Source organism: Borostomias antarcticus (genome assembly GCF_949987555.1).
Source record: "Borostomias antarcticus genome assembly, chromosome: 13".
In the NCBI taxonomy this organism is placed as follows: domain Eukaryota; kingdom Metazoa; phylum Chordata; class Actinopteri; order Stomiiformes; family Stomiidae; genus Borostomias; species Borostomias antarcticus.
Window position 1 is genome coordinate 5,204,315 of NC_140246.1, and position 15,196 is coordinate 5,219,510.

General features: G+C 46.8%; 2 protein-coding genes across 2 annotated transcripts in view; both read right to left on the reverse strand.

Moving 5' to 3' along the window:
• The window catches only part of kiaa0930, a 37,570-nt gene extending 30,013 nt beyond the window's left edge, over positions 1-7,557 (reverse strand). The window contains exon 1 of the mRNA XM_084448238.1: positions 7,184-7,557. Coding sequence (XP_084304364.1) covers positions 7,184-7,328 — 145 coding nt within the window. The 5' untranslated portion in view covers positions 7,329-7,557. The remainder of the gene's footprint in view (positions 1-7,183) is intronic.
• Positions 7,558-8,656: 1,099 nt separating this feature from the next.
• Positions 8,657-15,149, reverse strand: fbxo7 (F-box protein 7). The gene is made up of 10 exons (XM_084447568.1): positions 14,998-15,149; positions 14,406-14,528; positions 13,272-13,500; positions 11,450-11,662; positions 11,153-11,297; positions 10,928-11,014; positions 10,707-10,805; positions 10,304-10,480; positions 9,884-9,921; positions 8,657-9,452 (listed from the first exon to the last, which is right to left on the reverse strand). The coding sequence occupies exons 2-10, from the start codon at positions 14,525-14,527 to the stop codon at positions 9,141-9,143; spliced, it is 1,422 nt and encodes a 473-aa protein (XP_084303694.1). The 5' UTR covers position 14,528; positions 14,998-15,149; the 3' UTR covers positions 8,657-9,140.
• Positions 15,150-15,196: the final 47 nt, after the last annotated feature.

A 15,196-nucleotide genomic window follows, 5' to 3' on the forward strand; every position in this document is an offset into this window, starting at 1 on the left:
GAACAGAGAGGAGAACAGATAGAGGAGAGAAGAACAGATAGAGGAGAGGAGAACAGATAGAGGAGAACAGAGAGGAGAGGAGAACAGATAGAGGAGAGGAGAACAGATAGAGGAGAGAGACTTGGAGGAGAGGAGAACAGATAGAGGAGAGGAGAACAGATAGAGGAGAGGAGAACAGATAGAGGAGAGGAGAACAGATAGTGGAGAGGAGAACAGATAGAGGAGAGAGACTTGGAGGAGAGGAGAACAGATAGAGAGGAGAACAGATAGAGGAGAGGAGAACAGATAGAGGAGAGGAGAACAGATAGAGGACAGGAGAACAGATAGAGGAGAGGAGAACAGATGGAGGAGAGAGACTTGGAGGAGAGGAGAACAGATAGAGGAGAGGAGAACAGATAGAGGAGAGGAGAACAGATAGTGGAGAGGAGAACAGATAGAGGAGAGGAGAACAGATAGTGGAGAGGAGAACAGATATAGGAGAGGAGAACAGATGGAGGAGAGAGACTTGGAGGAGAGGAGAACAGATAGAGGAGAGGAGAACAGAGAGGAGAACAGAACAGATAGAGGAGAGGAGAACAGATAGAGGAGAGGAGAACAGATAGAGCAGAGGAGAACAGATAGAGGAGAGGAGAACAGATGGAGGAGAGAGACTTGGAGGAGAGGAGAACAGATAGAGGAGAGGAGAACAGAGAGGAGAACAGAACAGATAGAGGAGAGGAGAACAGATAGAGGAGAGGAGAACAGATAGAGCAGAGGAGAACAGATAGAGGAGAGGAGAACAGATGGAGGAGAGAGACTTGGAGGAGAGGGCTTCTGTTGTTGCGATATGGAGCAACACAAACCAGACAGAAATCCAACCTTCACACACATGAGCCACATTGTGCGGTCCAGTTTGTCATCTCGCCTTTATTACTTCAACAGATATAGTGTTTCAACAATAAAATGCTATGGGGTCGACAGATTCCCATCGTCTATTCAGTCACAAAACAGTTCAGTCTGACATATCGGACGGGATCTTTGCAACACAGTACCTCTGCCCTGAAAGGGTGCATCAAAACATTTTCGACCTCATGAATTAAAGAAGACGTTATCGCCAGCAGCTCTGGGAGGCGTGCGGCCATGAAGATGAAATATTCCCAACGGGAGCGAGCTGCTCGTTGAGGATAAGGTTAGGCCAGGAAGACAAAACCAGCATCAGGAGGATCAAGAGCCTCTCGATGGGGCCAGACAACGCAGCTGACCACCCCTACAAGCACAGAGAGGAGCAGGACACGCCTCGCCTTCAAGTCGTATCACGAAAACCCTGCGTATGCGGGCTGATAATAGCGTTTGAACAGTGGGGAATTGTGGGTAATGTATGTGTAGGGTTAGGGTTATGCCGCTCCATCCAACAGCACAGCCGATTCCCTGGAAGTCTTATTATCAGTTGAGCTCATATATATTGTATGGGCTCATTTTATACCCTGTAATGGGTTTCTCTAAGGCAGCGCTCTGGGCTTGCGACAAAATAGAGGAGAAAATTCAAATCGCTGTGGCAGACATTATGTACACTACTAGGCATTCATATTCATCACACCCATAGATTTTCTATAACAAAAAGAGTGGACAGCCTGGATTGGTGTTCCATGCACACTGAGATAGTGAGGACAATGAAGAAGAGAAGAAAATGTTAATATGAGTGTGCCCTGTGGGAGCCAACCAGGCCGGTATGGGACACGTCGGGGCGAGGCAGTATCACACCATCATCTGGCTGGGCTGACTGACTGGCAGCCCTGGTCGCAGAGGAGGGGGGGGGGGGGGGGGCTTAGCACTCCAATTGAATCTCATGTCATGTTACACACTTCACAGGGATTTAGACTTCTGCCAGCTGTCGTTAACTGCCAAGGCCTGTATCTACATTTTGGAAATATCGAACTGGAAATATCCAACCAGTTCTGATGGGCCTGATATTAACTGACAACACAGGTTATGTCTGTTTAACAAACAAATACGCTGGACTCTTCTCAGACTCTGGCTACTCTTGCTTTTTTCTTTTTGCGTGTGTGGCATCGTGCGCTATTGATCGGGTCACTGATCTTTCGGAGGACGATGCTTTTGTCTGCAGCAGCCTGTGTGAGCAGCAGGCGGAAACTTAAGCAGTGAGTGCGAGAGGAAGTGGATGTTCGTGTTACTCTGTGTGTGTGTGTGTGTGTGTGTGTGTGTGTGTGTGTGTGTGTGTGTGTGTGTGTGCGTGCGTGCATGCGTGTGTTAGGGCCTAGGACGGAAAAGTATGACTCTGTGACGCCAATTACTGAATCAGAGCAGACTAAAATGTCAAGTGTGCCATCATCAAACTTTCTCTCTGCTGAAGAGGGAGAGAAAGAGAAAAAGGGTGATGACGTAGGACAGAGTGATAAGTCGCATGAAACAAGCAGACATGTAGGTCTAAGTAAGGTATATTCTGCTGAAAGTGACTACAGAGTAGGGATGCAACATTTTGGAATATTCACAAACTTCCCCAAAAGTCCCAACGGGAATTTATGGGAATTAACGGAAACAAACTGGACATTTCTGGGAATGAACAGGAATAAATTCACTCTGTTTTCTAGTTTATTCCCATTAATTCCTGTCAATTTCCATGGGAAGTTTGTGAATATTCCAAAATTTTGCAACCCTACTACAGCGTAACACCTCCCAGACACATGAAGGGGTACGGCGGCGGTGTACAAAGTAGACCCAGGGAGCAGGGCTCTGCAGCAGCCCCCAGGAGACACTGACAGAAGTGCTGGTCTAAGAATAGCTCCCCTCCCAGCTTCAATAGGACACCAGCCAGCCCTGGTCTGGCTCCTGCACCCTCTCCCTCACCTCCTCCTGACAAAAGAGGAGTTGAATCACGCTATTCCGGGACTACTTTGTCAGTCTTCTCTTTATAGACCATGTAATGGCTATCTGTATTTCTGAACTTTCCAGTTAGGCAATCTAAGAGGCACACTCTGATCTGAATTTCAAGGCTCTTTTTAGATATAACCTGTACCCCCCCATAATATCTAACACCACTGTGTGTGGATACCAGAGGTTACTGCAGAAATGCATCCTGGACAGGGGCAGCAGTGGCGCTGCCATGATCATCTGACCCCTTAGGATTCAATGGCACACAATGTACAGGGGGGGGTGTGTCCAGGGGCGGCAGCAGTGACTCCAGCTCCAGCCCTCAGACCAACTGAGTCACAGCGACGCCAAGGAGGAATAATTACTCTGTGCTGACATGATGTCACACAGCGCCAGTGCCTATAAGGGTCATAAAGGGAGTATGTGCATGTACGCGCGCACACACACACAAACACACACAACTGTCTCAGTCTCACATAAGAGCAACACACCTCAGGGCACTTACTGTACCGTGTACGGACATCACACACACACACACACACACACACACGCATGCACACGCGCTAGGGATGAGACGGTATACCGTAAAACCGTGAACCACGGTATAAAATGTCCACGGTATTAGAACCGTGACATTCCCTGTGTTTACGATATTATGTTTACGGTATTACACAATAATGCGCTGCTGAAACGTCACATTTCACGTTGCTTTCAACAGTTAATTTTGTAATTTAATATAAGCTTGCTGTTAATGTATAATATATAGTAAATACTTGTTTTTTTGTGTGTGTTGGGGAGGTGAAATGCCGTATACCGTGAAATACCGTAAACTGTACCTTGTAACTAGATACCGTACCGTACCGTAATGCAAAAATCCATACCGTCTCATCCCCAACACGCACACACACACGCATTCACACACACACAAACGCACGCACGCACACGCACACACACACACTTCCCTTTCACACAATGCAGGCCTAGTGGCTCACACAGGAACTTACAGATCTTTTACACGGACACACACACCATAGGGACATCACATGCACACTGACAATAAGGAAGTCTCAGCATCACATGCTGACACACACGCAGGAGCTCTGAATAAGAACAAGCAATAATGGGACACAAGAACAGAATCTGATGACAACAGCGTCTCATGGAATATAACTACAGAGGCTCTGTGACTTCCTCCTCCAAGAATGACAACCCCTCACGAGACTCGCAATGATGTTACCAGCTTAACACTGTATTATCCATGGAGCTTCGCAACAGTGTTCATTTTAACAGCAAATTTTGATTTAGTTTTAGTCATGGTAGTCTTTTGACTAAAATGGAATTTAGTTTTAATCATCTGAATTGTTTTAGTTTAGTCTAGATTTAGTTGACGAAATAGCATTAAGATTTTACTCAATTAAATCTACAGTAATTAGTAGACTAAAATCTAATGGGTTTATTTTCAGCGTAATGCATTGTTCAACTATTTCTCTATAATTTCCAAACTCATATATACTACCGATAGAAACATGTATTAGACTGATGGACAAAGCTACTGAATTACATTTCTATGTGCTCTCCTTGCCAGTGTTTTTTTTTTTCTGTGTGACCCACAACTTTCATGGAAATCTCAGCATTCTGATTGAATCTCTTCCCAAATCGTCCCTCCCTAATGTTTGTCTAGTTTTTATTTGTTGACGAAAATGTCAATAGATTTCGTCATAGTTTTTGTCATCAAAAATTCATTTTTATTCAAATATCGTCTTGTGATGATAACTAAATAAAGGTTGAATAATTTTCATTGACGAAATTAACACTGGTTTGCACAGTCTAGACAGGGACCTAATCCCACACAAACAGAACAAAAAAGTGTGTGTGTGTGTGTGTGTGTGTGTGTGTGTGTGTGTGTGTGTGTGTGTGTGTGTGTGTGTGTGTGTGTGTGTGCTGCAGGACCTTGCTATGGGGGGGGGGCATGTTGTATCTCTACAAACAGAAGGAGAGCACAGAGGGAGGCCCACCCATCTGTTTTCAGTGTTGCCCACACACACGTACACGCGCACACAGCACACACACACACACACACACACACACACACACAATAGTTCCTAAACACAGTTGTTCTTGTGTGTGTGGCTACACAGAGACAGTTGATGTACCACTTCTTCCAAAGTGACAACAGACCAAAGTCGATGTAAACACACAACACAAATGGCCAACGCTGAAGGCTGAGCCAGGGCCACATGTGACAAGTCTGCGAGGTCTAGAGGCTGTGGCCAGTCTACAGGACGGCTCCAGGTCTCTCTCCATGAGTCACCGCGGAGGGTAATTGATATGCACAGACCGAGGAACTGACTCAACACACACCGATAGACTGCTGTGACGCTTTCTGAGGGGCAGTGTAGGGAAGAGGCAGGGAGCGAGAGAAAGAGAGAGAGAGAGGGAGAGAGAGGGAGAGAGAGGGAGAGACATAGAGGGAGAGAGAGAGGGAGAGAGAGGGAAAGACGGAGGGAGAGAGAGGGAGAGGGAGAGGAAGAGAGAGAGAGGGAGAGAGAGAAAGAGACAGAGGGAGAAAGAGAGATAGGGAGAGGGAGCGAGAGAGGAAGAGAGAGAGGGAGAGAGAGGGAGAGACCAAACACGAACACAGTTCCTCCAGGAACTGGAGAGAGTCAGGGTGGGGTGGACACGTGTTGACAGAGCGGTACCACCCAGCATCCTGCTACTGACCCCCAGCCTCCTGCTACTGACCCCCAGCCTCCTGCTACTGAGCCCCAGCCTCCTGCTACTGAGCCCCAGCCTCCTGCTACTGACCCCCAGCATCCTGCTACTGACCCCCAGCATCCTGCTACTGACCCCCAGCATCCTGCTACTGACCCCCAGCCTCCTGCTACTGACCCCCAGCCTCCTGCTACTGAGCCCCAGCCTCCTGCTACTGACCCCCAGCATCCTGCTACTGACCCCCAGCATCCTGCTACTGACCCCCAGAATCCTGCTACTGACCCCCAGCATCCTGCTACTGACCCCCAGCAGCAGCCCAAGGTGAAGAGCAAATGGAGCACTCCACAGCACAACACGCCGGCGTCCGGCCTGCGCCTGTTACTGCACGTAACCTTTGGGATACGACCTTTGGAAAGCCAAACGGTCAACACGATGGCTCTATGGATCCTTGTTGAAGGGGGACAGTTACTTCTGACCAGAGGACAGAGAGTGAGCCCTGTGTGGAAACATCTCAGAAAGAACGACAGATGAGATGCACACGCAGAGAACTAACACTGAGGTGATCTGTCTGACAACAGAGCCGCCACGTTTGCCCAGTGATGTCATTGGTTGGGAACAGTGCTGCGTTGATTGCTCTGACTGAACAATACTATACTGACAAACATAACTCCTGGGAAATCACTACTTTTCTGCTGATTAGGCTACGGTTGCTACGATTCTCAGGCTTATGACTCAAAATGGCTGTTGCATACTAGCCCAAATAAACTCATGACTACAGGCAAAATCATTGTGATTAAAAACATTTAAATGTGCCGTGTAAGCATACCTATTTGCCCAGAAACTACACAAAGAATACTGCTGCTAAGGCATATTATACAATTCCAGTGATGCCAACAAATTATCTATTCGAATGGAATGAGTGTTTGGTCTCCATGGCAGATGTTAGTGTGCTAAACTCATGTTAATTCATGATCCATCTCAGAAAGCTTGGAAACTCAAGCCAAGTTACAAAATAATATATCTTTATTGATATGATAATTCAACTTTATGAACACAAATGAGTGCACCTGGACAAAACGGGATATAATTATAATACGAATGACCTCCTCCTTGGTTAACCCTAACACTCATTAATGATGGGACAGGAATGCAGTAGGCTACCACAAAGATGTAACCCTCAATCTCAGATAGCCTAATATCTTAGGCTACTAGTTTGTGAAAATAAGAAACGTTTCACCCTTGGTGGTGAAATAAGCCAACAGTTAACTCATGGTTGCTTACTCTAGGCCCACTGGAGGGCCTTTATTTTTGACTCCAAGTCCAGGGCATTAAAATGTTCTGAAAATGTTCTGAATACGTCAAATGAAATTAATTTGCATAATGTGCTGATTCGATTGCGCTCGCTTTATATCAAGTCACGTGTCTCATCAGTAGAATAATATCAAACTATTATTTGATGTAGCCTATAGAAGTGCAGTTCTTATGAATATCCTGCTATAGGCCTACTGTCACCAAATAGCCAATAGCAGAGGCTTGGATGGTCTTTTTTAAATATTCATGACAAACTATTATAAGGCCTATTAGAGTAGGATAGCCTACTTACCGAGACCACTTATCTCTTGTCTTATGTTGAGGCGGTTCCGTTCGTCGGCGATCTCCTTTAGCATCTGCTGGAGAGACTCGTCCAGCTCGCCGTTCTCCTCCTCCGCTGACCCGACAGTCTTACAAAAACTCTGAAAGGATGCCATCCCCAAGCTGGGCTCATGACAGTCCTGCGACGGCAGACTCACCCGTCCGGGAGAAAGACAACGGGCACGCTGGGGAGAAACGAACCGGAGGATCCCCCCCCAAGAAGCGGGGTAGACGAAGCCTCGGTATTACAGTCCCACTCCCCCACGAGAAACACCCCTAGCACGGGTCTCCTTTGCTCACCCTGGAGATACGGGGTGACAGCTGAATTGAATTTGAAAGCCACTAGGGTCCTGTGTAGGCTATGTGTGTCACAGCTGGGGAGGGAGTCTGCTGGACGAGATCAGATAGATTGCAACGGGAACACCCCTCACACTTCCTGCAACGCAGAGAAACAGAGCCCATTTAAAGGGAAAGAGACTATTTCTGTGTAGCCTAGTGTCGTGTAGGTAGGCTAAGTGAGGCATCGCGATTTTGCACATGATATGTGAATCGCCTCAGAAAAACAGATCAATGTTTTGCAACAATGTAACAAATTATGCATCATTTCCCCCATATTTAACCTACACGTCGCAATTCCCCTGGATGTTGCAATTCCCCTGAATGGGAGGAGTCTGCGGCCCCTTGAGATGACGATATCTTGAACTTGGATACAAGATTAACCCACATAACACCTCGGGTTTATTGTGGAATTTGTTTATTGTTCTCATCACTCAAGCTTTACTATTACCACCTTGTGCAACATAATAGAAGTCGTATTTGTAAATGCTCCATACTGCCAGCTCGAAATGTATGTTGTTACCAAGTGCACATTATCTACTGAACCTTTATAAAAATCACGCTGTTACTTGTGTAATTATATAATTACAATGTAATATTAGGCCCTATTACTGTCCTCGTCGATTTCCTGGTTTAAAGAACAGACCCTTCATCTCTGTCCAGCACACTGTAGGTCTACACTTTAATTGGTAAATGGGCTCTGATGTCAGGTCAGCTGCTTCAAAAGAAAGGGGTGACGTCATTTCCAAGCCTAGCAGACAAAGCAAAGCCGCACGCGGACACCTGCCCCTTTCTCCTCCTGTCAGGGCCCGTCTCACCTAAAATACTGAAAATGCAATGTTGCCCATAGTTGCCCTCTTTTAGCCTATCCTCTGATGCATCACAGCAAACATAATATGAAATGGGTACTAGAATGTAGGGTATGTACTACTATCATTCATAGTTGACTTGACACACACAGGAGCAGAATGATTTTTCACAGTCTGGTCAGGCTGTGGAGCACTTACATTGTTCCTGTCCAATCATCCCCCCTGCTGAATGAGTGAGGGTTGGCTGCATACTGTGTGACAACAGCCAAAACCAGGCAGCCATTTTTTTTTCATTTTATTGAAAGCTTTTGTCTGAGACAATAAGTATTCTACAAAACATGTTCCTCCTAGTAGTGAAGCCATAAATTGTCTCTGCAGTACTCGAGGTGATTATCTCACCTCATCACTCACAGCACACTTTAACACAAGAGCGGCAATGACTCGGAGAGGAAATTACAAAGTAAGTTATATGCTGGTTTTAGGCTGCCAAGCTCTGTGCATGGGCACTTTAGGAATTATTCTAAGAGGTCAGGCAACTCCTGATAAGTTCAGAATGAGAAATAGGGAGAAAATACTACAGTGTCATGTCATCCAGATGATTAACGGTGAAATCATGCTATAACTCAGGTTAGGTAAGCGGGGAAAAGCAAGATGCGTGTTACAACTGAACAGTATCAGAACCGAGGCAGGTTAATAAACATCGCTTGTGTTCTTGTGTTACTCCATGAATGTTCCGTCATGGGCCTGGCGTACGAGCAACCCTTCCTTCAGAGCTCGACGACGTCAGATGAAGCCTCGCCGGACGTCCGCCGGGCGGTTCCCGGACGGCCTGAACCCCCGTCGTCCTGTCAGCAGACCCCCAGCGGTGGGGTCGTGACCCGGGAGCGGGCCGATGGGGTCGTACCGCGGCCTGGGCAGGATGCCATGGGGGACGCCGGGCCTCTGGTCGTACTCTCCGCCAATGATGCCAGGCGGGTAGAGAGGGATGGGCATGGGGTGGAATGCCCCAGGGGGGGAGGGGCTGAACGGGAATGGGAGCACGTAGGGCATGGAACGGGAGCCCTTTTTCTGCCACTTGTACTTTTGCTTGAAAAGCTGAAGGGGGAAAAAAGCACATGAGCAAACATAAATGGTTAAAGGTCCCCTGTTAAGCTCCTTTTTTGCTGAAAATACCACTCAGATTAAGCATTCTAGCGTGCCTCTATACTCCTCTTTTTGTCCTGTTTTGGACACGGCGTTTCTGTGTTTGTAGCTTTAAATGCAAATGAGCTGCTTCTCCCCGCTCCCACTCCGTCCCAGGTTCAAACAATGCAAAAGCAGCAGGACATTTACGAATGGTTAGTTTATTTTTGTAAACTTTTTTTTCAGATGGGGGGGGGGGGGCATAACGTTTGAATCACATGTCTTCTGAATTTGGCTGCCCACAAAAAAACTGACTGGATCTAGTCTTATTTCAGTTTGTGTTAGTAGTAGGCCCAAATGCACTGGAAAAAAAAAATACCACTATAAAATAAAAGATAACTCACCTCTTTCCAGTCTGTGTTTCTGTGAGAATCTTGACAATCTGCAGGATTAAACCGTAAAAACAATACAGATTTCAAAGGTGAGACATAACCACAGCACTATTTCAGTCACAATACAACTTACTAAACAAGGGTATGGCTCTGACATTTAGAATACACCCAGGTGCACCCTATGGAGTCAAACGGCCATTGTAAGGCTAGCTGCTGCGTTTGTCATTCACTATAATTTCTCAGGAGGGAACTGGGGCCTCACTGGAAACACTCTTTAAGGGGCACAATGTGCGGTGACAGGTTTATATATCCACTCCCAAACAAATACACTGAGTTTTTTTCTTCCTAAGCCAAACTGAATCCTATTATGGGACTGTTCGTTTTATGCTACGCTGTATGTGGGGGTGTGTGGGGGGCCGCTGGTCCTCGTACCCCTGAAGTACCGTCGGTACAGGTGCCTCCACAGGGTGGAGTCAGCGGTGGCGCTGTGGAGGTGTCTGCTGACGGAGGACAGGGCCACCACGGAGCCCACGTCCATCAGACGCAGGACCCGCAGCAGCAGCTCGGGAGGCAGGACAGACAGGCCGAACACGGGCGGCAGGGCCATGGCTGCTCGCACCACCAGGGGGAGACAGGGAGTCAACCACAGGAACTGAGCTTGCGCTCATAGGCAGGCAGGTGCACGCAAGGCACGCACGCACAGACACATGCGCGCACGCACAGACACACAAACGCATGCGCTCTCTCTCTCACACACACACACACACACACACACACACACACACACACCATAATAACATAGCATATACACAATATAGGGAATACAGTCAGGTACCTTCTCTGGTTGCAGCTATCACAGGGTATGCCACCTTGTCTTTGAAAACCCGTGACAGCTTCCTCAGGTCTTTGTAGGTCTTTGCGGCCGCACCCTCCCCTGTAGCGAATAACACGCCGCCACAGTATGTAAGACGTGGTCTCAACTATATCTAATCACGTGAGACACTGCATTCTTCCACATACCGTACAGGGTCCTTTTCCAAACAAGAACACACTCACCTTCCGAAACCCCAGTCACATACAGAATTGGCTTCAGCGTCAGCCTGCTAACTTTGTCCACCATCTGCTCATTCATCTTCATGCAAGCTAGAAATGGCGTCATACAAGGAGAGAAAGCAGTACGCCATAAGGGAGCTAAATCAGATAAAGAGACCGATACAAGATGAACGATGGACAGTTATTAAAAGGGGGTCAGTTCTGCTGCATATTTTATGACTGGCTCACCGTTGACAGCCAGCACCTCGGCCATCTGAATACCCACGACGATGGTGAGGCTGTCCTCGCAGAGGGGATGGACGTACTCCAGCCTGTACACGCCCCCTTCTCGCCGCCAGCCGCTGGGCATCTCGCCAGACCTGACCTCCGAACCCTAAAACGCCAAGGCACATGCACAAATACACACACACAAACACACACACACACACACAGTCATATTTGTGCAGCGTTCTTGTGTACGAGTGCCAGGAAGGGCCTGTTCCCTCTAAAAGCCTAACTGCCCTGAGGGAGTGACCCGGTCTATACCTGCGGGAGGAAGCCGGTCTCCATCATCAGGAGATGCACGACCACCATGACGGCGTCGGCCCGGCTGCTGCTCCGGGCGTCCTGGTACAGCACGTCCAGGGAGAGCGGGACCTTCCCCGCCGCCGCCTCGTCACACAGCATGGGCTCCCAGCTGAGCGGAGCCACCTCCACTTCCTGTTTCTGCTCCAGAGGAACTTCCTTGTTAGGCTCTGCCTAGATGTTGGATAGAGGAAATACAAAAGAGACAACCAAAAAATACATGGTTGAGCCAATCCACAGCAGTCCTTATTGGCGGAGTACCTTGAGGGCCATATCGTACCTTTAAAACTGATTGACTCTCTAGTCCTGAATTAAACATTGTTCACAACAATGCACAGTGGGGTAACACAGTTATAAAAGTCCTAACAATGTTGTGGATTTCACCTTAAATTATACTTAGAAACTTTGTAAAAAACAATCCAAAAATATCTTCAGTAAATCTACTTGCTTCAGAGCCTAGTAGACGTCAGCAGAGATTCTAATACGAAGAGTAATAAAAGCCTGCAGGAGACTGAGGAAGTGACCCGAGCACCTAACTTTTAAACAGATTCTTATTTTACTTTACTTGTGTCACAGCTGGCTGCAAAAATAACTGTGCAAAAATAACAGTGAGTAGTCTTCACCTGGCATTCCACCTCCCTACACCTTTTTTTCTGGGCATAGTGCCAATGTTGCTCTCTCCTGCTCATTAGTTTGACGTATGCTCCTGCATTTATTCCCCTTTCACTCTCTAGATCAGTTACTCGTTACTGTCAATTCCACCCAACACCTCTTCTCTCACGCATTTCTAGGCACACTACCAACTTTTGTTCTATGCGCATTAAACCTCAGCCCTATATTTGTCTCTATGGTAATATACTAGGTAATATATTTTGTGACCTTCTACTCATGCTCAACCATCACATTGTGTGTTACTCTGTACCAACTGCTCATGATGCTTGTTCATGGGTTTCCCCTTCTGTCTCATTCTGCATTCTGTCTGCTGCATCTTCTCCTATACTATTTCTTGGCCCTGTCTGGTTTGTACTTTCTTTGACCCTGCGCTTAAATGCAGCTCACATCTACAAAAGCACTCCTACTGCCATTCGTAGGCAACCCTTCTAGCATTCCATCCCTCCCACTCAACTCCCACAGCTCAGGTGCCCTTGTATTGTCTTGTAGAAAAGCATGTCATCATACAGTGTGTTGATTGTAGCTCATGATACAATACATATAAGTGCTCTCTGTGTTAATTATACCACAACAATCATGCTACATATTATTTCTGTGCTGGCCCCAGTGTATGCAATCACACTGAGTGCAGAGGGATGACTCAGCAACTCTCTCCAACACACACACACACTCTCACACAGCCTCTCTCTCTCTCTCTCACACACACACACACACACACACACACACACACACACACACACACACACACACACACACACACACACACACACACACACACACACACGCACGCACACGCACACACACACAAACACACACAGCCTCTCTCTCTCTCTCTCTCTCTCTCTCTCTCACACACACACACACACACACACACACACACACACACACACACACACACACACACATACACACATACACACATCGAGTCAAGGGCATCTGTGGTCAGCTGACGATTGTGTTTTCATTCTCAACTCGAGTGCATCCAAGTACAGTACAGTGTAGCTTGAGGCAGAGACAGAGAGACTCTCTCTACGCTGGGTGGCATATTTCCGCCACTCTGCGATCAATGTAACTACTGAATCACATCACATCTGACCGACAACATGCTCACCTCACTGGGATACATGGCAGGCGAGCGAGGGGTCAGTTTCTGCTGTGGCTTCTGTGGGTCAGCCTTGCTGCTGCTGGCTGCCTGTCTTACGGGCGAGGGCACCGCCACGGAGGGAGGTAGGATTACGCAGATCAAATCCCCAGAGACTATGCCGCAGGAGGTGAGAGTCTGGCCTGTGTCAGAGAGAGGCTCTGTGCTGTTCAGGGACAGGGTGAACTCTGTGTCCGGGCTGTGGGTTACAGAATGTACAGTTGAAGTCCCTACTTCCTATGACATAGTGATAGCTAAACTTCAAACTAACACAGGGATAAGTTTGTTTGCTTTCCTCTGGAAAATGTAGGGGTAGCATCTATATCCATCCACCTATTGTTCTCTGTAAAGTGCATTGTGTTTCCTCTGTGTATGAAATGTGCCATATAAATAAAGTTTGATTTGATTTGAGAGGATAGTTGCTTCCGATAGCCAATGTACCAGTATGCACGCTTCTAGCTGCATGTCTTAACAGTGCCTACATCTATCTATATATACTATAATAGAGCTACCCTTGGCAGGCCTGTCCACCATTCATCCCTCTATCCAGACTTTCTTCAGACACCGTCGGCCTGACAGCGTTCATATTTGGCACGGGTATCTGCAGGGGTCCCGGACAGCCCATGACAGGGATGGATTTTTAATTAATTTCCATTTTGGCTAATTTTAACATAAAATACTACCTGCCAATAGAAATACTGCTCTGTGCGACTGCCTTGATACAAACACTGAACTATTACCTCGCGCCAGCCTACTCTAGAATTATTTTGCCTATGTTCAGATTGTCCAACATTAGTGCGTTCTATTGTTCAAACCAATTCTATTGTTCTATTGCTAGCTAGCTTGCAAACAATAGCCAAAACAAGCTATCATTCAGACGGGACTTGCCAAACACTACATGTCCGCTATGTTCTGGGGGGAGAGACAGGCATATAATGGACTAAATTGCAAATTACTGATTGCTCCGAGTATCAGAACTAGCAGATGTTAATTAGATGGGCTGGAGTGATAGCAGATAACAGTATTTAGTTGTTAGTGTCCATAGTGCTCCAATGGGTATCAGGACTAGTGCAATAATATGAGGAAAAAGGACAGGTGTCTGACCTGAGTCCATGGGAAGGCAGCAGGATCTCCTTGATTTGAATGTTCAGCTCTGTCAGAGTGGGCTCCTCTCCCGGCAACTCCACACGATTGGTCTGCTTGTTCACTCTTACACGCAGTTTCATGCTTAGGAGGACAAAAAAGAAGCTGTTGTGTGGGCACGCATACCCTCAGCCTTAAAGGATGTAGCATTCTGACTAGTTGCTGATGAAGTGCCTTAGGTAAACGACATTTGTCTGGTCACATTGACAGATTGGACCGATTTATCCTCAGATTACTGGAAATGGACCTCTTGTTTATGTAACATTTGTATGAATACCTAACACATCAGCAGTTCTTGTCCTGATCGGAACCCCATCTAGGGTCTGCTTTCTATGTACTTATGATTTATCACACCTCTCATATTGTCCAATCATATTATTTATGTATATGGTTGCGATCTCTGCCTGTGTGAAGCTACCTTCATGACAGCAAACGTGTTTCACTTTTGTTTCTAGCAAACGGGTAGCTAGCCCTACACTACCCCTGCAACATAGGCTAGCATGCTAGCAAGCTAGGCAGCCCACCTCCTATCTATGCAGTAGCTAGAACTTACGTTTGAGTTGTAGACAGTCAATTTAAATCATTTCGCAAAATAACTTAACAACACCTTTGCTAACTGCCCCAAAGTAGAAAGGCGTAGCCTACTACTAGACTACGATATGATAAAAGTCTCTTTGACAGGTGGCTTCAGTCTTCTGAGCTTCAGACTTCAACTACGGAAAGTGAGGAGGAATTCAGTTTGCAGTTTTTTT